The sequence below is a fragment of the Solea solea genome, chromosome 19, assembly GCF_958295425.1.
Source record: "Solea solea chromosome 19, fSolSol10.1, whole genome shotgun sequence".
Lineage (NCBI taxonomy): Eukaryota > Metazoa > Chordata > Actinopteri > Pleuronectiformes > Soleidae > Solea > Solea solea.
This window is the reverse complement of record NC_081152.1, coordinates 19,426,428-19,449,682: the sequence shown is the minus strand read 5'-3', so window position 1 is coordinate 19,449,682 and position 23,255 is coordinate 19,426,428. Positions and strand designations below refer to the sequence as shown.

The following is a 23,255-nucleotide window of genomic DNA, read 5'->3' as shown; positions in this document are numbered from 1 at the left end:
TTTCCCCACCTGTCAACCTCACCTGGCTACTCTACAATGCTATAAAAAATAATGTTTATAATTAAAGTTTAAACCAAAGGTCCAACTTTTTTTCCATGTGATCATGGCACTGGTTTATAAAATCCTTTTTACATTACGTTTACACAGGATTTACAAGCTTAAACTCGAGTTTGACAAAATTGAAAAACTATAAAAGTTGTGGGGACATGTCAGACCAAAGTCCATCAGAGACATGAAAAGACCTTCATTGTGAGAACATCGTCCACTAAAGCCAGATAAGGAGGTCACCTGAGCTCTCACAGTGTCAGGAGATCTGCTGTAAATCTCATCATCGTTCTTTGTTCTTTCTGAGGAAACTAAAGGAGAACCAGAACCTCAACAATAACATTTACCATCAGAGCTTAAGACTGAGCTTAAAAACAGCAGAGACACATTTCTATACTTCATTGTTAGTTTATTGTCTTATTAGACACAACAACTCTGTTACAAATAATTCTCTTCATTTGAATAAAGAGTAAGAAATGTCAAAGTGCTTTTACAAAAACTCCCACAAGAGGGCAGCAAAAGACAAGTCTTTCTTTGAAGTCTGCTCCTTGAGTTTAGCGTTTTGGGGCCAAAACAGTCAAAATATTGGTGAATAAATTCACACATTATTGCTGTAGTGTGTCATACACTGTTCATTTGTTTTAAAAAGAAATTTAAATTTAAAATATAAAATAAGACAATGACAACGTGTCATAAGGGTCACAGGTGCATCACACTCCCGAGCTTCTCCTGGTGCAGTTGAAGGTCTGGAGTTTCCTTCTAAGTGCTTCCTCCCAGTCTTTGCTCCAGTCCGCGCTCCGCTCCAGGTTTTCGCAGCGAGTGGCTAACTTGTCCAGTGCCAGCACAGCCTCGGGCGGGTCAAAGGTCAGGCCGGCACGCTCCACCGTCGCCAGAAACTTGGCCGGAGATGCTGTCGCGATGTAGCATCTGGAAAGAAAAGCTTGAGAAATTATTCTGACTGGATCATGAGAATATGAGACAGGAAGTGATGTGAAGTCACAGGATTTTTCATCTGTTTATATGCCAGTTCCATTAATTTTTACCTGTGATTATGTTGGTTTTATTCATTTTTACCCATGTTTATGTTGGTTTTATTCATTTTTACCCTATTTCATGTCTTTTTATCTGTTTTTATGCCAGTTTCATTAATTTTTACCCGTGTTTAAGTTGGTTTTATTCTATTATTAATATTAATATTCTATTTAATGTCCTCTTTTATCTGTTTTTATACAAGTGTCATTCATTTTGACCTGTTTCCATGTTAGTTTTATTTATTTTTCAAATTCATGTTTTGTGTGTGTGTGTGTGTGTGTGGCACCTGTTGAGTCCAGATGTGTGTGGACAGTTGTAGTGATGCCACACAGCCACAGCAGAGTGAGGACACAGCACGTAGCTGTTCTCCTCCCAGCACCTCCTCATGGTCTCCAGGATGCCGTCATCCGTCACCGTCCCAGACATTAAAATCTCCAACAACTGGGAACAAAAACAAAAACACTTCTGTCACCTGTGAGTTTTCACAGAGATAACAGAGTGTGATCGTACCGCACAGCAGAATCTGTGGGTAAAGCTGGGAGACAGACACGTGTACCTCATGGTGCAGGTTTTCGGGCAGAGTGTGTTTGTGTGTGTGCTGAAACTCTTCCATCATGTTCTTCACTGATGCTCCGTCTCTGTTCGACAGCAGCCAGAACACTCGCTCCATGTTGTACGGGTCCTGAAGCACAAACAGTCCAACAGTTTAAGTTAGGATACCATTAGATTTGTGGATTTACATCATCGGTGTTAGACAGACTTTTCCAACAGAAAACTGAAGTTTGTGTCACTTTTCCAAGCTGCTCGTTCTCCCACACCAAAGGCATAAAGAAAACCAGTGATTTTACTGCACACAGGAGTTGCTGCTTCCAAAAAATAAGTTCAAACGTATCATTTTGCGACTTCTGCGTTTGAAATCCTTAATTCGCTTTTACTTAACTGACACAAACTTACCAAATAAGCAGCAGTAGACCAGCAGCTCCTGAGAGAGTAAGTGAATAAAAATACCATGGTAGGGTAAATGACTCTGGCTCTGAACTTTACAAACATCAGAATGAAGACATTACATTATTACAAGTCATTTAGCAGACGCTTTTATCCAAAGCGACTTACAATAAGTGCATTTAAACATTTGGGTACAAATAAGAGCTAGAAGTAAGTAAGAGCTTCAAGTAAATCAAACTATGAAGTGCTAGTCATAAGTGCGATATATATATATATATATATATATATATATATTTTTTTTTTTTTTTTTGTCGTCGTCGTTATTGTCTTAGTCGAGGTAGAGTCGGAAGAAATGTGTTTTTAGTCGGCGGCGGAGGTGTGGAGGCTTTCCGCTGTCCGGATGTCGATGGGGAGCTCGTTCCACCATTTGGGAGCGAGGACAGTGAACAGTCTCGAGTTCTGTAAATGACATCAGAGGGGTATTCCAGAAAGCGGGTTATGTGAGAACTCTGAGTTTGTTAACCCTGAGATGAGGGAAACTCTGAATTATCCGTTCCAGAAAGAGAGGTAACTGAAACTCTGGGTCTGTTACTGCGGTAACTTACTCTGTGAACATAACCTGCTCGCTGGCAGGTTTACTATAAGAAACCCAGAGTTTCTACCCGTCTTCTCCCACACGAAGAAAGCAGTTAGACATGGATTGCCCATTCATTAGAAATCCAATCGACATCGAAGCCGTATTGATTAGAAATGCATTACGTCGTGAGAGAATCTTCCGACCCAGATTAGACGTTTTGATTAAAAATAAAAGACAAATTCACATGTGATTTGGTTCTTCTTTATTCTCTAAAAGTACAAAAGCAACAGTCAGGATTTGTAATATAGTTCCAACTATTAACATATTTCACATATTCACCTGTTTCACCATGACAATGCCCCCACCTCAACTGGCGTTCAAGTAATAGAATTTACAAGTCTTTTTTTCTGATTTGCCTGGATTTGAACTCTTTTACCGGCAACTCGGGAAACATATGGACGACATTTAATTCCTGCAGTTCTACATACAGATTTAACATGGTATTGACCGAAAATCTCACTGTGTCAAGCTGTGCTCTAGAAGTTGATGGACCCTCCTCTTGGTGATGCCCAACCATGTTCTGTTGAAGGACAAGAATGTGCTAGTTTGTCCATTATCTATGCTCATCACTTCAGTGTACATGTCAAACTCCAAATTCCACTCAAGAATGTAAATGAATATGAATGGGTCGAGCAGTGCCAGTAGCTATACATAATATTAATACACACTTCAGTAGGCCCCTCCGGATCTCTCCCTGTGGCAGCAGACAGCGTCTCCTCCTCCTCCTCATATTTATATATATATATATATATATATATATATATATATATATATAAAAATATATATATAAAAGTTTTATTTAAAAAAAAGACATAAGTGTATACTTGCATCTGATGTAGGCACTTGTGTCCTGGGGGGTGACAGGCTCAGATGAGCTTCCCCCAGGGATGCCTTCAGCCACAGGGCGACCCCTGTATTGGCTGAGAGCCAGCTCCTCAGCCTCTGTCAGAGGTGGTGGAGGTGGCCCTCCACCCGTTTTTCGCGCCTCTGCCTTCTTTCTGTTGGCTGAGCAGAACTCAAGGTTTGCAATCTGAATTAATATTTACGTTACGTTTAATAGCCTTAGTCAATTAAAAATAAAAAAATAAATCAAAGTGAGGTGCAATCATAGCCTAGCAAAATATGCCTTACCTTTTTGAATGATGTTTTTATGTTTCATTTTGAGCTGCTTCCAAGTCCTCCTTTCTCCTGTTGAATTGCACCTAAATGAAAAACTCAGATTTCATTCCTACTTATATTCATAACTATAGGCTATGCTACGATCTTACGGTTAAATGTTACGTCAATGGAATAGTACATTCAAACTTACGCGTTGACTCGGCAGCAATTTTCTCCCATGCGGTCTCTCTCTCCTTCGCTGCTGCAGCTGTGTTGCATTCGCGGCGAAATATGTGCTCATATTCTCCATAGCCCAGCAAAAGGATCTCCAACTCCTTCGCACTGAAATAAGTTGATCTTTTTTTTTTCTTGGTTGTCATGGTGACTCGTGGTATCGGGGCTCCATTGATGATGGCTTTTTATAGTGGTCGTGCACGCGCGTACCTCGAGGTTAACATACTCAGAGTTGATTGAACTAACTCAGATCAGCTGTTCTGGAACCGGATACTCAGAGTTTCCCGACTCAGAGTAAGTCAACTCAGAGTTCAGGGATAGACTCAGAGTGTGTTGAACCTGCTTTCTGGAATACCCCTCTGGACTTCACGTGTGTGTGTGTGAGCGTGTAGTGTTGAGTAGCCCGTGTAGCAGCGGTCATACCTGGATGTCTATAGCAGGCGCCAGGGTTTGTGTGACCGTAGCTGCCATGGAGAAGTCACCGGAGCTTAGCGTCCTGTGAATGATGTCATTAGAATTCACCATGGCAACCAGCTTCAGGGGTAAACCCATCTGCTTGACGATGACGCCCGCTGACACAGTGACAAAGAAAAAGAAATGTATTATCATGTATTATTATGTACTTACACAGTATATAAAACTGGGCGTGGTTTACTGATATGAAAAAGTGACACTAAGGAAGAAAAACAGATTTAGAAACAATTATTAAAAAGGTTAGTGATCTAAAACACCAGATTTTTCCATGGAATATGATGTAAATTTTGTAAATTATGTAAAACAATAAAGGATAAATGCAGTTTACATGAGTGGACACCAGTGTGACTGACAGCTAATAATCGTCCAATAAGAAGCCTGCTCTCACTCGCAGGTGACATTTGTGAATTTTTTTTGTGTTGAAAACTAAGATAGCATCCGTCAAATCATGAAATCTCAAGGTGACGCGAAAACTACGTCAATTTTCACGCAAGGTCTATGGCAGTGTTTCCGAAACTTTCTATGTGGGAACCCAAACTACCTGGACACAAAAAGTAACGAGAAGAGCAAATGTGTGCATTATTTAACAACTGATATGATTTTGAATTGGTAAATGAATCATTTCCAAGAGAATTTATGAGAAGTCACACAAATCGTAAAAAAAAGAATTGGAAAAATTCAGCAAATTTGTTTGGGGACACAAACATTTTTTTCCCATGACCCATCCGTGGGCCTCAACCCAGTCTTTGAGAACCTCTGGTGTATGTGTCAATGCTTTGTTTATATAACAAAAGAGAACGTCGTGGGCAGAGCTGTACAACTGTTGTTTAATTGATTAATAGATTTTTATCACCTGCGATGTTTCCAGCGCCCCCTGTTGGCACCACCACTTGCAGCTCAGGCAGCTGCGCGGTGGCGGCGTTGTCGCCCTCGCTCTGCTCGATGCCGCTCAGCTGCAGGTACGCGTAGATGAAGTGCGTGAGCTGGATCATGACCCTGGACCAGTTCACCGAGTTGAGGCTCATGAGGTTGTGAGACTTGACCAGGTCCTGGTCGGCGAAGAGGCGTCGCACGGGGCGGTCGATGTCGTCAGAGCTGCCGTCGGCTACCGACGCGTAAGTTATTAGCGTAACTTCCATCGTGACTCTCTTTTTTTTTTTTTTAAGTCTTAAGGTTTTTACCTGCAAACACGTGGACGTTCTCCTCCAGGCAGGTGGTCATGTGCCGCTCCTGGACTGTAGTGACGCGTCCCCGAGGATAAACCACCACCACGTCCAACCCATGCAGACCTTTGGCGCTGTGGATGGCCGAGCCGCCCGTGTCACCTGACGTAGCTGTGGAGGAAAAACACACACACCACCCCCAGCATTTCAAAACGAGATAATGACAAAACTGAAGTTTTTAAACTTGAAACGGTCCCACACCAAACCTCATAGAGAAAGTATATGTATGTTGTTTTTTGTCACATGCCCCAGTTTGATCATGTTATGTGTATTTTTCTCACCTACGATAACGGTAGCTCTGCGATTCTCTTTCTGCAGGAAGTAGTTAAGGAAGCGCACTGTGCAGGTCATCGCCAGGTCCTTGAAGGCCATGGTTTCTCCGTGGAAGAGCTCCAGCACGGAGAGGCCGCCCTTCAGACGAGCGATTGTGACGATATCGGGCACCGAGAAGGTGGACAGAGCTTCAGAGACGAGGACTGAGACGAGACAGAGGACGGAATACTGTTTTGTTACATCTGCTGGAACAGCATCAACAGTGTTTCACAGTGGCGAAAGGGATAGTTCAACAGAACACAAGATACGGAGATCCAAGCCACTTAACAAAAGTCCCATCTAATAAAAAAGACATCAACTTGAGTCAGTGATATCTTCAGAACATTTTCACTGCTTTTATCTCGCTGTTAGAAAAGCCTTTTTGTACCACACCAAAGTGCATAGTGAAAATCTGTGACTTTACACCACAGCACACAGGAGTTGTTAATCCACAATTGCCTCCATCTGTAAATTTAAACAAGTTATTTTCTCTATTTCAACATTTTTCATTTAGACCTTGTTGGCATAAACCCACTGAACGAGGCAGCAGCAGACCAGCAGCTCCTGTGTCGTCCAATGCTTGAATCATTGATTTTTTCTATGGACTTTGGTTTAGGAGAATTACCAGTTTGAAAACGTCAGTGCAAAACCTGAAGGATCCCTTTAAAGTTACTGATACAAATGACAGTGAGTCTGTGTTCGTCTCACCCTCCAGGTCCCGTCTAGGGATGAGTTGTATGGGGATGAACAGCGAGGCGACCTCCACCACCAGGTCTTTGTAGGACAGCCTCCTCCAGCCCCTCAGCGTCTCTGAGCTCAGCACGGGAACGCTCTCCGGCATGAACATCCCACCGTCTGGAGCGTAACCTGAGAACAGTACATCCCGGAAGTCCCATCCCTGGACTCCGCCACGAGTGCTGCAGTACTTCATCAGGCTAAGGATAGGATGGAGACCCTTAAATACAGTACACAACAGAACATTTTTAAGGCAAACACATTAATAACCTGGAACAAAGAGCAAATAATAGACTCAACCATCTCAAAGCCCTCTGTGGAAAACATGGCGCATCACCACTAACAGTCATTAAAGTCTACTTGGCATACATCAGACCACTCTTTGAATACTCCGTCCCCGCCTGGATCAATATCTCCGACAACCAGTTACAACGACTTCAGGTCATTCAAAACAAAGCACTGAAACTGGCTCACAGACTTCCGTCCTACATCAGCAACCATTACATCCACACCATAACTGGCATTCAGACCGTCAGACAGAGACACCAAGTCATAGCACTGAAATACATGAGAACAGCAATAAACAACCCCTCTCTCCAGAAAACCATACAGGAAGCACACACCACTGTTGATACCCCCATGTCACTCATGTTGCAGCTGGCCAAAGACCCCCACTCACAGAACTCGACAAAGCCCCCATAACTCGATAAATGCACTTGTAGAGCACTTCTCCTAAACATCATATGCACACACACAAATGTAAATAATATGCATACACACAGGGTGTTTTTGTTTGTTTGTTGTGTTTTATTTCCTTTTATTTGTGCCTTGGTCTTCCTTTGCTAAAACCTCACGAGTCCTTTGCCTCCTCCCACCTTTCCGGCCCACTCCTGATGTCACGAACTATGGATAGAAAAGGGCAGAAGCCCTGAGCTATCCCTCCAGGCTCATGACCTTTTTAGACTTTAGATTAGATTTTTAAGGCTTTATTCTATTCTCTATTTATTCTCTATTATATATGATTTTTAGCTCATGGGGGACACAGGGGTCGCTGGTCTGCTGCTGCCTCGTTTGGTAAGTTTGTGTCACTGAGGTAAGTCTGAAGTGATTTCAAATGCCGAATTCCCAAAAAAACACAGATGAACTTACAGATGGAGGCAGCAGTGGATCAACAACTCCTTTAAGGTTTTAAGGTTTGGCTGAAAGTTGAGTTTCCCCGTGTTAAAAGGCTGTTTTTATAATGTGAGCTTTTTAGTTGAGTAGCTAAATCGGTTTTTGCTGGCAGCCATGTTGTTTGTTGTTTGTTTATTCTATGATTTAAATCATTTAGAGGTTCCACATAGTCCTGTAAGAAAGTACACAATCAGCTGTACCTGTCTTGAAATTGATCTTTGGAACCAACAAGCCTGAGAAACACCCAAAGGTTCCTTGACAGTTCTATATTTAGTTTATTAGTTTATATTTTCAGTTATTCATCTACAGAATAGCTCTGCCTTTGATGTTAACACATTCATACACTGGCTCATTTTTGTGTGTTTCCTATTCATAATCATCGGTTAATCAGTTTGAGTGCTTTTAAAATGATTAAAACAAGCTCTTTGGTTTTTTTGAGCTTATTAAATGTAAATAGTTTCTGGTTTATTTGCTCCATATGACAACAAATCTGATTAAATTAATAAGTGAAATTTGGTTTGTGGACAAAACTATGAGATATATCGTTTCCAGGTTTGGGAAAACTAATCGACAAAAGTGCAACACAAATAAAGATTTTCCTCTCATATTCACCTCATAATTACAGAAAAATGAAAATAAATCTGTTGTTTACTGTCTTTTGTAGAAGTTTAACCACGAACTAAAGTGGATTATTGTTGTTGACAGTCACAAACTACAGTAGTTTACAAGTGAGTTGTACTTACACGAAGTCGCTGTAGTTTTTCTTGTGTCTTCTGGCGTAATTCTGTGTTTGTGTGCCTCACCGTTAGCTGGGATTATGTTAGCTGCGTCAGTGAGCTGGAGCGAGCGGTAAAGACAGACAGAGGCCGTTTCTCAATATCCATACTTGTGCGTACTTGCGTACTCACGTACTTGTGAAAACGTCATCAGTCTCAGTCCAAGTGCTGTTCCAATACTCAAGTAAGCGAACGCATCGGAGGTGACTTAAGCGTACTTGGGATGGCCATGTATCCCAGAATACATTTCGGCGAAGCATAGCAGCAGATAATAGAAGTATAAATCTGAAATAAATATTTTTCTGTGTCCCGGAACAAAGTTTCAACATCATTTGAGGCGAGAAATTAGTCATTTAGAATTCAAACATGTGGTTTGTGCATTAAGATATGACGTATTTATAGTTGGTGACGCTCGGCGCTCACTGTCCGGCGCAGAGCAGCGTTACCTCGGCCTGTCCTGATGAAATGATCCGCTGGCTCAGACATCGTTGTTTTTAATGGAAACGTTATGACCTGAAAGTTTGAAAGTTTGTATATTATTAATGTTTTGTTTATTTTAACTTTGAATTTCAGATTTATATTAAAGTCGCACGGTCATTGTATCTGTATTTAAATATAATATGTAAATATTAGATATGTAGAGTAGTATATATTTGTACACGTTATATATTTATAGAGTAGTATATATGTATGTACTACTCTTCAATGCTGTAATATATCTATTTTCCACATTGTATTATTTTATTGTATATTTTAATAGAATATTTTAATAGAAATAAATTAATAAATTAAGTTTAATATTTAAAATGTGAAAATAATAACTATATATATGCATTTATTAAAAGTATTTTATCATGTTCATTTATCAACACCGTAGATGGCGGTAATGAGGCTGCAGCACTTGGCACCAGCCACCATTCAAACAGCAGAACAATACATACACACTAACTTACTTCAGTATTGAGATTCCACTAAAATACATGTCTAACTATATTTTTAAAGGTTTATTCAACCAAAAAGATATCTAAATTTAGTGAATTCCAAAGTATTTGTCTCTTATACATTCAAAGGGTTATTCCACCTACTTACTTGGTTGAGAAGTTACTGTAAAATGTTTTTTTAAAGGGTCATTCCACTAATTTGCAATAATGAAACACCACATCGCAGTTAAAGACGATCATTCATTTTAATGCACGTCTGTAAAAACATATACATATATGTATGTATGTATATATATATATATATATATATATATACATATACATATACACACACAAGTCTTAACACTGGAGACGATACAAAAAAAATGTGCTTACAAAACTGGAACCATGCAAATAACATGACAATATAATATAACAAGAGTATAGTCTCACACACACACCCACACACCCATACACACACACAGCCATCAGGATAGAAATAAATACACATTCTAGAGAGGAGTAAGGAGATAATCGTTAATTAGTAATCCCTCAGTTTAACTCAAACCTTTTTTGTGGATGATTCACAAATTATTTTCAAATGTTGTTTGTAACTCTGGACATTATCATTGTCACATTTTTCCATTTCACAATAAAAATCAGTCAAATCCTTGCACATCATGGCTTGATTTTTTTTAAATAAAGCTGCTGTCGATGAAATACTTTTGTTAATTCCATCATGCTGGGGAATGTACTTAATGTTTCAGGCCTCTGGACTCGACTTGTTCACTCTTCAATCATCTCAAACATCACCTCTTTGTCTTCTGGAGGACGCAATTAAGCCAAAACAAATGAGCACAAAGTCAGAAAACAAAATAATAAAATATAAAAGTGAGTCTGAAAATAAGAGGAAAATCCAGTGGTTCTCAAAGACTGGGTCACGGCCCACAGATGGGTCACGGGACATCAAACAAATTTGCATCAACAAATTTTCCCAACCTTTGACATTGAAATAAATTTACCATACATTGTAAATGAGTCGTTAAAATTGTTTGCCGTCTTTAATATAGAAAGTTCTGGAAACACTTGGTCAAGTTTGGTTCAAGTTTAAATACATGTGTTATTCTTTTAAGAGTTTTTTAAAACCCCTAAACCACTGTTTTTCCAGATGAAGACTAGCATATATGTGTGTCTAGTTAATGTTATTAGTTGATCCAGGTGCATATCTTCACAGTTTTAGTGTAAAGTGTTGAAATTATATAACCAAAGAAAAATGGTCTATCTACTGCCCTCTCTGGTCAAACACCAGCTACTGCATAAGCCGGGGAGCGTCACTTACAACTTCTGCTAAAAATATGGGCTTTTAAAAAGGTAACTTCTGATATTGATCGAAAATGTTTACCAAGTGTTTTTTTAAGTGGTTGTTTGAGTAGTAACCCTTAAAATTAAGTTTTCATCAATTTCCAGCATCATGAGACATCATCAGCCTCTTTAGCCTCTGCTAAATTATATATAAATATTCGGGCTGACTTATTGTAAACCAGACCGTGCTTATAGTCAATAGTGGAGTAAGATTTGACTGTGAGACAGTTTTTTTTAGAAAAAACGGTTGAATTTAAAAGGTTGTACATTAGAGAAATACTTCAGTTTACCGGGAAAGGTTGGCTCAAACTGTTCTGGTCCCATGATCTGACAGTTACTGTGACTTCCTGCTTCATATTCATGTGGAGAAGAGACTCGTCACATATGAACAGAGAAGAAGAAAAAAAGAGATAGACCTTCATATGAACATAGATTCAAGGACTTGGAGAGTAGTTTTAGCCTTTAGAACATCACACTGATCTCCATTAATGCCGTGTTACGCACTGCTTTTTTATAACAGTGTTCACAGATATTTGAATCTGCCACAGACATAAAACAATAAAGTAAAAAAACTTGTTTGTCCGTTTCACACTGAACATAAAAGGATGACCTGTCTGAAGACTGATGTAATGTAAGTGGGTCGAAGCAGGAAAAATTAAATGACATTTAACCACAGGGTAGAGGTAGACTGATTAATCAGGCCAATGTTTGTCATTTTTTAATAAATATCATTTGCCAATTATTTTAAAAAATACACATTTTTGTTCTCAGAAACTTGACTTAAGCTTTATTTTCCTTGCAAAAGCTACTTGACCCATTTCATGTATTTCATAAAATACTGCAGAGACATAACGTGACAAACCATTAGTGTTGTTCATTAACTGGTTACTGAAGTTAAGCATTTTTTTGTATTATTTGTTATCTTTAAACAGTTGTATTTTATCAGTTGGAAGAAAATTGGCTAAATGTATGAGCCAGAAAAAAATAATGTAAAAACCCACACACTTCAGTCTTGAGAGGCTGTAAATGAAATCCAGCACTGGTCGCCATCTATTTTGATGATCGACTTATCTGTACGATTTGTTTTGAAATACATTTTGCGATTTCTCAGCTTCCTTAAATGAGGTTATTTTCTGGTTTCTTTGCTCCTCTTTCCAAAAAAAACCCCCCAACATTTGAAGAACACACATTTTTTCAGGTTAAGGAAACGCCAATGAACAGATCAACTGATCAAGAAAATAATGAATAATGTAAAGAATAATTAGTTGTGACCCCAGTAAGAACGTAAATATCCATAAAAGCCCCTCAAGACAAAATGTCAGCAGGAAAAGCTCTGCATAAATCACAGCAAGCAAATGTCCCGCCTCCTGCAGCTTGACCCAGGCTCCGCCCCCTCATCTGTTTGTTTGTTTGTTTGATTTTAAACGCTCGTTCTCCTGCTGTTATAAACATGTACGATGAGACGATCTCCGAATGTGTTCTTTAAATATGAACGGGAAAACTTTTGAAACATTTCCTGTTGTCTCTGAAAAACCCAGGTTGACGGAAAAACTTTGCGAATATTAAGTTATTATTTTTATGTTCATTGTGACAAACACCACCATTTAATCGCACATGTTATACTGTCAAAGCAAACTGTGTCTATATTTCCAGTTGACAAAATCTTTCAAATCAATAACTGTTGATCAAGATAGTAAAACATCCGTATTACCCCCTGGTGGCTGGCTGCAGTATAATCATAGGCCCCGCCCATTCACATGACAATTACAGCATGGCAGCACCAGAGTGCGAGATATCTTAGCTTAAATTTTCCATACAGTGGGAGGAAGCTTTGGCGTCTTTGTTCACCGCCACTGACCCCGTTTTACGTCTGCATTAGGCCCCGCCCATCACTTCGCGCCACGTGGTTGAAACTGATCATGATAAGGCAAACATAGAATTTCTGACATTAAAAAGGTTTAAAAACAAACATGCGCTGTCGCTCCGCCCACTGAACCACTCGCCTGGAAAACATGCCTGATCGCAGTGGGTCTTTCCGTTCAACCGTCGGCCACCGTCAGGGCAACGCGGTGGCCATGAGAGCACGGCCGCTGCTTATCCCAGGTCAGTCTATATCGCATAATGCATCAAGAAGCAAGTGGTATCGCCTCCTCCTACTTCTTCTCCAACTTCTGAGGAAGCGATAGTTTCGGCACGTCCACAGCGCCCCCCACTGGTCACACATCACTTATCCAGTTCAGAAGGCAGGGTGCTGATTTTTACAAACACACGAGGCCGGGCCCAGCCCACACAAAAACATGTCACACGTGATACAGTTTGTAACGTTGGAGCTCCACCTACCACACCCGTGCACAGGGAGGAGGAGGAGGAGGAGGGGACGACAGGTTAAGCGTTGTCCTGCATATCTTTGGCCTTGGTCAGGATCGTGTGGACATCCGAGATCGGATAATCCTGAAACATCAGGAGGGAAAACGTGAGTCTGTCGCATTTCTCAGCCTTTGAGGTTAAGATTAATGTGAAAATGTTTTAAATAACACACATAAATTGACTTTTAATGAATCTGCCAAACATCCCTTGGGAGATTATTTGTTTATTTATGTTCTGATATGGGTCATGATAGTTTGCCACCTTTTAAAGCTCATTTGTCCATTTGATTTTATGGCTGTAGAATTGTCTATTTCTCTGGTTCCCAGTATCCTTCCATCCATCGTCTACCACTTTATCCTCCACATGAGGGGTCACAAACAGTCTAGGAGTTATGGTAATGAGTGAATGTCGGTGACATCAGTATTGGTAACAGAGGGGTTAAACTGTGGGTCCCCCATGTAGATAAGTTTGGGAAACACTGATTCAGATCAAACTGGAGAAAAACACAACTTTCGATATATATTTCCCAGAGTTTGTGTCTGAAAACTGAATGTAAATGATAAAAAAGCCTCACCTGCAGTAACCTCATGTTGACGGTGAAGTCTCCGGCCAGTAAGTTCTCTCTGATGAGTCTGCGAACGGACAAAATCAAATCAACACCAGCCATGACTGACATGAAGAGTCACGCTAAAGTCCACACTACTGCGTTTTTAAAATCACTTCACACGACCCGGCAGTTTCAGTTTCAGAAACAGAGCTCTTAAGTTAAACTATAGACTGTATATTTTAGTGATAAGACACTAAATTGGTATCGGTTCCTCATTGGTCATAATCAAACAGTGTCGCTGTTTATTGTAACATCGTCAGCATTTTCCTTTTCTCAACCTTCCCCAAATGACGACGATGAAGCGTTTGATGAGGAGCTGCTATGTTTACAGCCTGTACACACGAGAAAGAATTTAGAAGAATCTGCAAAGAGATGATATCGTATATGCTTTTTATCCACATGAAAACAACGCGCCAGGAGCCCTAAAATGTTGTTCTTGGCAAATGGTTCATCCGTGTCCTCGCTGCGGCCTCATGGTTCAAATACAAAACATCAAAATCATTACGGCTTAATGTTTAGCTGCTGACTTAAAAGTGACAAAAACAAAAAAACTGACTGACATGAGCATGGCACAGCAGACCACGATGAGGAAGTGGAATCGACCCTCGTCGGAGAACAGCGTGTCCCAGATGCGGATGACGTCCGGCAGCAGGAACTCCTGAGACAACAACAACGTCAACCAGCGGAATGTGAAGTACTGGGGTTTGATGTTCTGCTCTTCCTGTGAAGAAACAAAAAAACACAAGAAAAACAGCAAAGTCAACACTTTTGACCAGTATCAGACAGATATCATCTAATGAGACTGATGTCTCTGAACGCACCATCACAGCTGGAATCAGGCCTGGATGTGAGCGTTCAACTGAACTGACCCTAAAAAAAACAGCAGAGAGTGGACGCGAGGCCTTGGACGTACCAGCTTCATGAAGAGCTCCAGGTCTTTGCCCTTGAGCATCGAGTACACACTCTCCATCTTGTACGTGATGCCACACTGAGAGTCGTCCAGGCTCTTGATGAAGTTGTCCCTGTTCTCCGACATCAGGTTGGTGAAGCAGAAGAACGTATCGGCCTCAGCGTGCTCTGGAAAAGTGAAGCGACGGGTTATCGTTTCCCTGTGTGTGAAACATCCAGGACGTTTTTTTTTTTGGGAAGACGTTGACGCACCTTTCCACTGACTGTTGGGGTCTGTGGCGAACGTGTAGTAGATCGGCCCGACGATCTCATTCATGCCTTGCACGTAGGCGATGCCCGGGTTGAGTTTGGCGTAGATGAAGAGGATGCGCTCCACAACCTCCCAATGAGCTTCACTGCCGTTGGGCAGCACCTCATACTCGTTGGATGGATACAGGTTCAGGGACTTTCCAGGTGAACTGACCTTAGAACAAGTTTGTAAAAGACGCAAAATGTTTACAACAGCCACTAGGTATCGCTGCTGATTTCCTGAATCAATTCAATTCTGATTCACGAGGTCCTGGTTCAATGAAATTTCTGATTTAGTATCAATTAATTTGGAGATATTTCAGGTTTCATACTGATTATATTTGTTTATAAAAGAGATTGTCACAGAAACATGTAGAAATCTCTGCAAACTGGTGGGTCATTAAAAAAGTCTGAAATATCCAGCCTAGAAACACATAAGATATTTTAAAGTAATCAACAACTTGTCCAGCGTTCACAACACCAAATCAACGCGCTCTCATGATTGCGAAAGTCCTTGCACGATTTGTGTATGAGACACAGGAAAACGGCAAGTATTAAAAGCTCAATCTGAGTATTTTATGACTGGAAATCGGTCACTTACGTTGGTGACTCCGCTGCGGTTACGGTTCACAGTCTGAGCCTTCAGCGTCGTCTGCTCGACGCGTCGCCGCAGTGTCTCGTAGTCGTTCTGAGGATCCAGGATGAGCTGGCAGGGATAGTCAGTGGGACGCTGGAAGAACGCCATGTCTGGGTACAGTCGCCTGGAAAAAGTACATCTCTTACACACACATATGACGACAGGCTGTGGAATGTATGCATTTTTAATCACATGCTGCCTGAACACGACTGAAAAGGAAGAGTAATACCTCACGTCCTTGTCGATCTGCAGCAGAATCTCATTATCTTTAAAGTAGTTATTCCATCGACTGTCTGGGTTTGGATTTAAAGGCTGAAAAATAAATAACGTCAAATATACAGTTTCTGTTGATATATGAGTTAAACTGGTATGAATTGGTATAATTATACTTTTAACAGATTATTTTAGTGTTTAGTTACATTTTACTAAATACAAAGAGAAGACGATTGAATGGTCACTTTTGTAATATACATGTGCAATTACACAATATATATATATAATATATATGTTTGTAAATGTCTGAGATTTATGATAAACTGCTGCCTTTTAATACTAAGTTAACTGTGAGAGCAGAACATGGCTGCCAGCAAAAGGGGGAAAAAAAACGATATTATCCACTTAACAAAAGGCTCACTGAATAAAATCTCCAGCCACTTAATGGTACGAGATCATAGTAAAATGTTTGGCACCTTAGCTGACCGTTAGTCAGACAGACTTAATTGACTTGAAACTGAAGTTTATGTCAATTTATGTCAACCGCTCACTCTCCCACAAAGAAGTCCATAGAGAAAATCAGGAATTTTACATCACATAAGACAGGAGTTGTTGTTCCACTGCTGCCTCCTTAAGTAAGTTCTAATGTGTCATTTTGTGACTTCTGTGTTTGAAATCTAGTGTTTGGGTTTAACTCTGTGACACAAACTTACCAAATGAGGCAGCAGTAGACCTCATTGTCCCTGGGAGCTAAGAACGCTGACTTGGAGACAGTGGACGGTTTTTAAAGTGACAGAAACTTCAATTTCCTGTAACAACACGTCTCCCTAATGGCAAAATGAAGCAGTAAACATATTCTCATGCTGTCATAAACATAAGCTAAACTGAACAAGGAAGTCCGTAGCAATGCACTCCTGGGGAGGGTGGGGTAGACATGGGTACTGAGCTTTGGGGCAAGTTGGGTTAGGGAGAGGGTGGTTTGGATTATGTTGTGCCTTTTTTGTTTGTTGTTTGCTCTCTTAGATTGTTTTTTCCTTTCTTTCTTTTTTGTCTTTGTCTTCTTATTTGTGTGTAACAATCTTCTAAAAGAAACATGTAATGCTATGCAGAGTGCCTTTTTCAAAGACATGTTTCTCAATAAACATATATTTGAAACACTCCACTCACATGGTCCTCCATGGTCACGTCTTCTCTGGAAAGGCCCAGGTTGGCTTTGGCGATACCAGGCTGTATGATCATTTCCTTCAAGAACTGCGAGTATACGTCCCTGCAAGAGATGCAGAACGACGCCGATTCATAAATCAATCACATTCTCACAGGTTTATATTGCACATTCTCTCAGTCATACATGTTGAGAAACATGGACAAATCATATAAAAACAGCACCATGGTCACTTGTCATTGCCCAGTCAAATCAAGAGAACTCATTTAAAGCACATTTAAAAACAACAAGGTTGACCAAAGTGCTTCACTGAGTTAAAGGCACAGCAATATAAAAAGGTATAAAACATTTTAGTTAGGATTTTTAAAAGCAACCTGTTATTAGACCTCAGAGTTCAGCGAGGTAAGATGGTGCAGAACCGTTAAAAAGATAGATAATTAACAGGATGGAAGATTATGTTACTACTGTGCCGTGCCTGGGTTTACCTATGGCTGCTAAACTTTTGTCTACTCAGTGCTGTAAGAAAATAAATCCATAACATGACTCAGCACAAAGGTGAGTCTGTCAAATTGTCAAACAGTCACGTTAGAGGAAGTCTTCAGCTGAGAGGAAGTGGTGTTGTTATTTTTCCACCAGGAGACGCCACCACCGTGATAAACAGCATCAGGTTTGGTGAGTCACAGTTAAAGTGTGCGTGTGTTTTTCTTTCTTTTTCTTTTCTAAATCAGCTTACCACATTCGCTAATGTCATCAGCGATGCTGAATGATATGACGGTTGCCTTGGTTACACCAAAATAGATAAAAAATATAAAGGGATGCTGCACTGACCTCTGCTTCTTGAGGAACGACTCCCATAGTGTCTGATCGTCAGGGAGGTAATTGAGAAGAATCTGAGACGGAGGGCAAAAACAGAGCAGAACGTTTGCCACATCAGTCAAATGTCACTTTACTCAAATTGTCTAAACTTTGTTTAAAACACAGAAAACATCATCATCATTTACAACTCAACAGCGAGTCTGTTGTTAGTTTCAAAAACAGAGAAAGGCCAACTTACCTTCCAGCAAAGTGCTCGTATGCCGCCTTCAAATGGGATTCCTGCATGAAATAGAATAAAATGTAAATAAATATAAGAAATTAACATAAAAAGCACAGAAAAACATAATGTGCGAAACTTACCATTGAAGCATAACTCCCTTAGTGCCTTCAGGTTTATGTTTTCTTCACTCAAGGCCACTTTGAACTCCTGTATTCTAAAACAAAAATAAAAACAGGCAAGTTGAAGAAAAAATAATTTCTGAATCCATTATCACAGCATTCTCTTTAGCAACAATGCTTTACCACATATTAAAGAGAGAGTTTCTCCCTGACTCTCCTACACCAGAGCCCATAGAGAAAATCAGCGTCCACAGGAGCTGCTGGTCTACTGCTGCCTCGTTTGGCAAGTTTGTGACACTGACGTTAAGCTAATGAATGATTTCTAACCCCAACGTGACAAAATAACACATTTGGACTTAGTGATGGAGGCAACAGTGGATCAACAACTGTGTGCTGTGATGTAAAATCTTTGGTGTGGGGGAAAGACGTAAATTTGATTAGGTGAGACTTTTGGCCAACTGTCTTACACTCAACAACCACTTTATTCGGCGCACTTGTTCAACTGTAAATATCTCTGTATCTGTCAATCATATGACAGCAACTTAACGATTTTTAGGCACAAAGACATGGTCACTAAGAGCTGCTGAAGTTCAAACTGAGCATCAGAATGAAGAAGAAAGGTGATTTATGGGACTTTGACCTTGTTGGTTTAAGTGTTCTGAATGTTTTGATGCAAAAACTGGTTGAGTAATGTAGGGGAAAGCTGCCAAAAAAAACAGCACAATATTTGATCTGTACTTGGTTCCCTGGGGCAATCAATTTTGATTTGGACCTCCATAAAATCTCTCAATTCATTTCCTGTGCTGGAATATTTTGGCAGTTTTTTGCATTTGCGTTTGCCACGGCTCCTCAAAATACGTAAAAATAAAAAAAACATTCCTGCTCGAACATCAAATCAAATCAAATCACTTTTATTGTCATTAAGCTGTACATACAACAAGTAGTGCAACAAAAAGAGAGAGCGTTTCACAGGGATCCAAAGATTTAAATATTTAAATACACATTTACAACCCCCCCCCCTCCCCCGGCACACGCACATTCACACTTCCCTAAGACGTTAAGCAGCAATTGTCAGCGTAGAGATCAATGTAAACATTGCAGTACAGTTAAAGTGCCAAGTGAAATGCTATGTAAAAAGAAGAAAACAAGGCTGGAGAGAAATAAAGCAGAGCAGATTAAGGTGCAATAATGATTGTCGTCCAGATTCATATCAGCAATTCAGCATTCTGACATCAACATTGTGATGTGTGAGATTTAACAGGATTTTAGAAGTAGAATAGTAACCATGAGATAATGGAAGGAGGAGAAGAAGAAGAAGAAGAAGAATTGGATTGTAGTGAAGAACTTTGAACATTTCTGTGGAGGGCAGCGTTGCACGTCTTGGAAAATATTGGAAAAAGGATAAGAAGTAACTGCTGGTCTACTGGGATTTTCACACACAAACATCTGTAGAGTTTACACAGAATGGTCAAAGAAAAAGAGGAAATATCTCGTGAGCTTAAGTTCTCTATACAAAAAATGTCATTTTGATGCCAAGGGTCAGAGGAGAATGATGGTTCAGGGGGATAGAAAGACAATAGTTTTGGATGAAATATTCACATAACACATCCAAGGTATGAAGAAGATCATTACAGAGTACACCAGCGCTGCAGCTAACGATTATTTTTATAATCTATTAATCTGTCAAGTATTTTCTCCATGAACCGAGTAATCGTTTGGTCCATAAAATGTCAGAAAATTTTGAAAATATTGATCAGTTTTTGTCAAACCTGGAAATGATTATGTCTTGTTTTATCCACAAGCAAAAATTATTCAGTTTTAATGATTTCTTTGTTTATAATGAGCAAAGAAACCAGAATATTCACAATTAAGAAGCTGAAATGATCAGAAATCTTGTTTTAATCATGAACAACACTTCAAACTGATACAGACCATTTTAGTTTGTAATCAACAATGTCCTTTAAAATACAAAAAGAAAATCAAATGGATTGAACGTGTGTTTATTTGTTAGTGTTTAAAACATGACAGGATGACAGTTTAACAGTCAATGATTCACAGCTGTTAGTGCAGTTAGCTGGAGGCTAGCCGACTGTTCGTTAGCCAAATGACGTTAGACGTGATGTGTCAGCTGACGTGCTACCAGGGAGCTAGGCTAGGCTAGCAGCTGCCTTGACCACGTAAAACCTACAGGGTTGCTAACGTGTTGGCTTGCATTGCACACGTGCAGGCTCGTTAAAATGTGACGTCCGGCACTGAGCGACACGAACACCGCGAGCGGGCACGAAGTGTGTGCTTCTGAAATGCCCGGACTTAGCTTGTGTTTTGGTTAGCGGCTAATACTGCTACTGCTAACACAGCAGGTGATGTTTTGTGTTGAGAGATGCTAACAGATGCTACAGAGGATGAATTGGACCGACGCAAGCTGCTCAGTGTGTCCGTGTGTCCTGTTAGAGACTCGGGGACAAACAAACATGACGATGATGTCTCACCTGTTTCTGTAGGCTGTAGACATGTCTGCAGTCCTCTCACTCTGTCTCCCAGAGGAATGAATAATTGTCCAGAGGGAAGTCCTCGTCTCACTTCCGCCTTCACCAAAACACTGTTGACATAGACGCACACACGCATGCATGGACACACACATTTTTTTTTTTATTATTAAATACATAATATAAAATGTATACTACAGAATTTAATCAAATGTTGATTTTTTTTACATTATTCATACTTTTTTTCTAAATGCATTTTTTATATATAAAAGAATATTAGTATTAGTATTCATGAAAATAATTATTGAGTGGTTGAATACCTTTATTATAATATATGTAAACGTGTAAAAAAATGCAACAAAATGTTCCATTTAACTCAAACACATTTTTTCACTTCTGGCTTTTCACAGGTTGACAACGCTGCTGCCATCTTCTGGACGTGCAAACCTAAGACGAAACCAGATACATGGTGGCAATTACACTGCGTTCCAAATCATTATGCAAATTGTATTTGTGTCATAAAGATAACACATTTTGTTTTTCAATTAAAATCATGGATGGTGTTGTGTCTCACAATCACAATCTTTGGATCACTGGAATCAGTCTCAGACACCTGTGATAATGAGTTTGCCAGATTAGCCCAATTAAAGGAAAAACTACTAAAGAAGGACAAAAAAAAAGGATCTCTCTGCTGCTGAAAAGCATGAAATAGTTGAATGCCTTGGACAAGGTATGAAAACCTTAGATATTTCATAAAAACTTAAGCGTGATCATCGTACTGTTAAGAGATTTGTGGCTGATTCGGAGCACATGGGTTCGTGCAGATAAAGGCACAATGAGGGAGGTTTCTGCCATACAAATACATTGGATTAAGAGAGCAGCTTCTAAAATGCCATTTCGAAGCAGCAAACAGGTATTTGAAGCTGCTGGTGCCTCTGGAATCCCACAAATATCAAGGTGTAGGATCCTCCAGAGGCTTGCCGTTATGCGTAAACCTTCTATTCGGCCACCCCTAAACAATGCTCACAAGCAGAAACGGCTGCAGTGGGCCCAGAAATACATGAAGACTAATTTTCAAACTTGTTCACTGATGAGTGCCGTGCAACCCTGGATGGTCCAGATGGATGGAGTAGTGGATGGTTGGTGGACGGCCACCATGTCCCAACAAGGGTGCAACGTCAGCAAGGAGGTGGCGGTTTTGGGCCAGAATCATGGGGAGAGAGCTGGTCGGCCCCTTAAGGGTCCCTGAAGGTGTGAAAATGACCTCTGAAAAGTATGTGGAGTTTCTGACTGACCACTTTCTTCCATGGTACAAAAAGAAGAACCGTGCTTTCCGTAACAAAATCATCTTCATGCATGACAATGCACCATGTCATGCTGCAAGGAATACCTCTGCATCATTGGCTGCTATGGGCATAAAAGGAGAGAAACTCATGGTGTGGCCCCCATCCTCCGCTGACCTCAACCCTATTGGGAACTGTTGGAGCATCCTCAAGCAAAAGATCTATGAGGGTGGGAGGCAGTTCACATCCAAACAGCAGCTCTGGGAGGCTATATTGACATTCTGCAAAGAAATTCAAGCAGAAACTCTCCAAAAACTCATAAGTTCAATTGATGCAAGTATTGTGAAGCTGCTATCAAATAAGGGGTCCTATGTTAAAATGTAACATGACCTGTTAAGATGTTTTTGATTGAGTAGCTTTTGATTTCAATAAATATGATCTCCTAATGCTGCAAATTCAACAAATGACCATTTTCAGTTCTTTACAACCTATAAAATGTTTTAAAACTCTGTTGTGCATAATAATTTGGAATCAGTGCATTTTAAGTTTTTGATTTTTGAAAAAAATACTGTTATCATTGGAAGGTTTGTTCAATAACATTCAAATTATACTCTAACGATTCATGACTTGAAAATAATGCTGACTGTCATTTGCATCGACTATTTTGAAAAATTAGAGAAAAATATCACTTGCATAACAATTTGGAACGCGGTGTGTTCAGTAGTAGTGGACTGAGGGGGTCTACTATGAAGTGGAATTTGCTTGTGGAAACAGGTAGTTTCCCTTTTATAATTGTCTAAATTTAGTTAGAATATAGGTCAATTCTGCCATTTCAGAGGGCTTTTATTTGGAAATACCACGTCAACATGGCCTGATATTTTGTGAGGGCCACCCTGAGGTCCAGGGTTTAATAACAGGTGGAATATATTTTAAATATGCTATTAGGTCAAAGTTCTCTCCCCAAACTGCTTCATCGTCTCCTCAGTCTCCCAATCACAGTTCAAAGTTCTCCCTCATTCTTTTATACTCATCCTCATTCCTTTATCCTTCTGGATTCTGCCTCTCAAATGTAGAAATATCCATTCATCCATTCATCTCCGTGGGGGGGCACTGGTGCCAATCCCAGCTGACATAAATGAACAAATATTGAGCTGTGTAAGTTCTAAACATTTTTAAAATCAT

The 23,255-nt window shown here is 40.0% G+C and overlaps 2 protein-coding genes across 3 annotated transcripts; both read right to left on the bottom strand.

The window, feature by feature from the left end:
- Positions 1 to 433: 433 nt before the first annotated feature.
- Positions 434 to 8,864, bottom strand: thnsl2 (threonine synthase-like 2). 2 transcript variants are annotated; one of them, XM_058616735.1, is made up of 9 exons: positions 8,652 to 8,864; positions 6,709 to 6,935; positions 5,970 to 6,164; positions 5,647 to 5,799; positions 5,319 to 5,570; positions 4,415 to 4,563; positions 1,634 to 1,759; positions 1,364 to 1,518; positions 434 to 972 (listed from the first exon to the last, which is right to left on the bottom strand). In XM_058616735.1, exons 2-9 carry the CDS (start codon positions 6,929 to 6,931, stop codon positions 756 to 758), a joined length of 1,470 nt encoding a protein of 489 aa, XP_058472718.1. In that variant the 5' UTR covers positions 6,932 to 6,935; positions 8,652 to 8,864; the 3' UTR covers positions 434 to 755. The 2 variants fall into 2 exon arrangements, with proteins under 2 accessions (XP_058472718.1, XP_058472717.1); XM_058616734.1 differs by having other exon boundaries at positions 6,709 to 6,955; positions 8,652 to 8,863.
- Positions 8,865 to 9,845: 981 nt separating this feature from the next.
- Positions 9,846 to 23,208, bottom strand: tbc1d13 (TBC1 domain family, member 13). The gene is made up of 12 exons (XM_058616738.1): positions 20,794 to 23,208; positions 18,326 to 18,399; positions 18,204 to 18,244; positions 17,978 to 18,039; positions 17,155 to 17,254; positions 16,004 to 16,086; positions 15,739 to 15,898; positions 15,102 to 15,312; positions 14,854 to 15,017; positions 14,501 to 14,661; positions 13,908 to 13,965; positions 9,846 to 13,417 (listed from the first exon to the last, which is right to left on the bottom strand). Exons 1-12 carry the CDS (start codon positions 20,967 to 20,969, stop codon positions 13,352 to 13,354), a joined length of 1,356 nt encoding a protein of 451 aa, XP_058472721.1. The 5' UTR covers positions 20,970 to 23,208; the 3' UTR covers positions 9,846 to 13,351.
- Between the last annotated feature and the right edge of the window lie 47 nt (positions 23,209 to 23,255).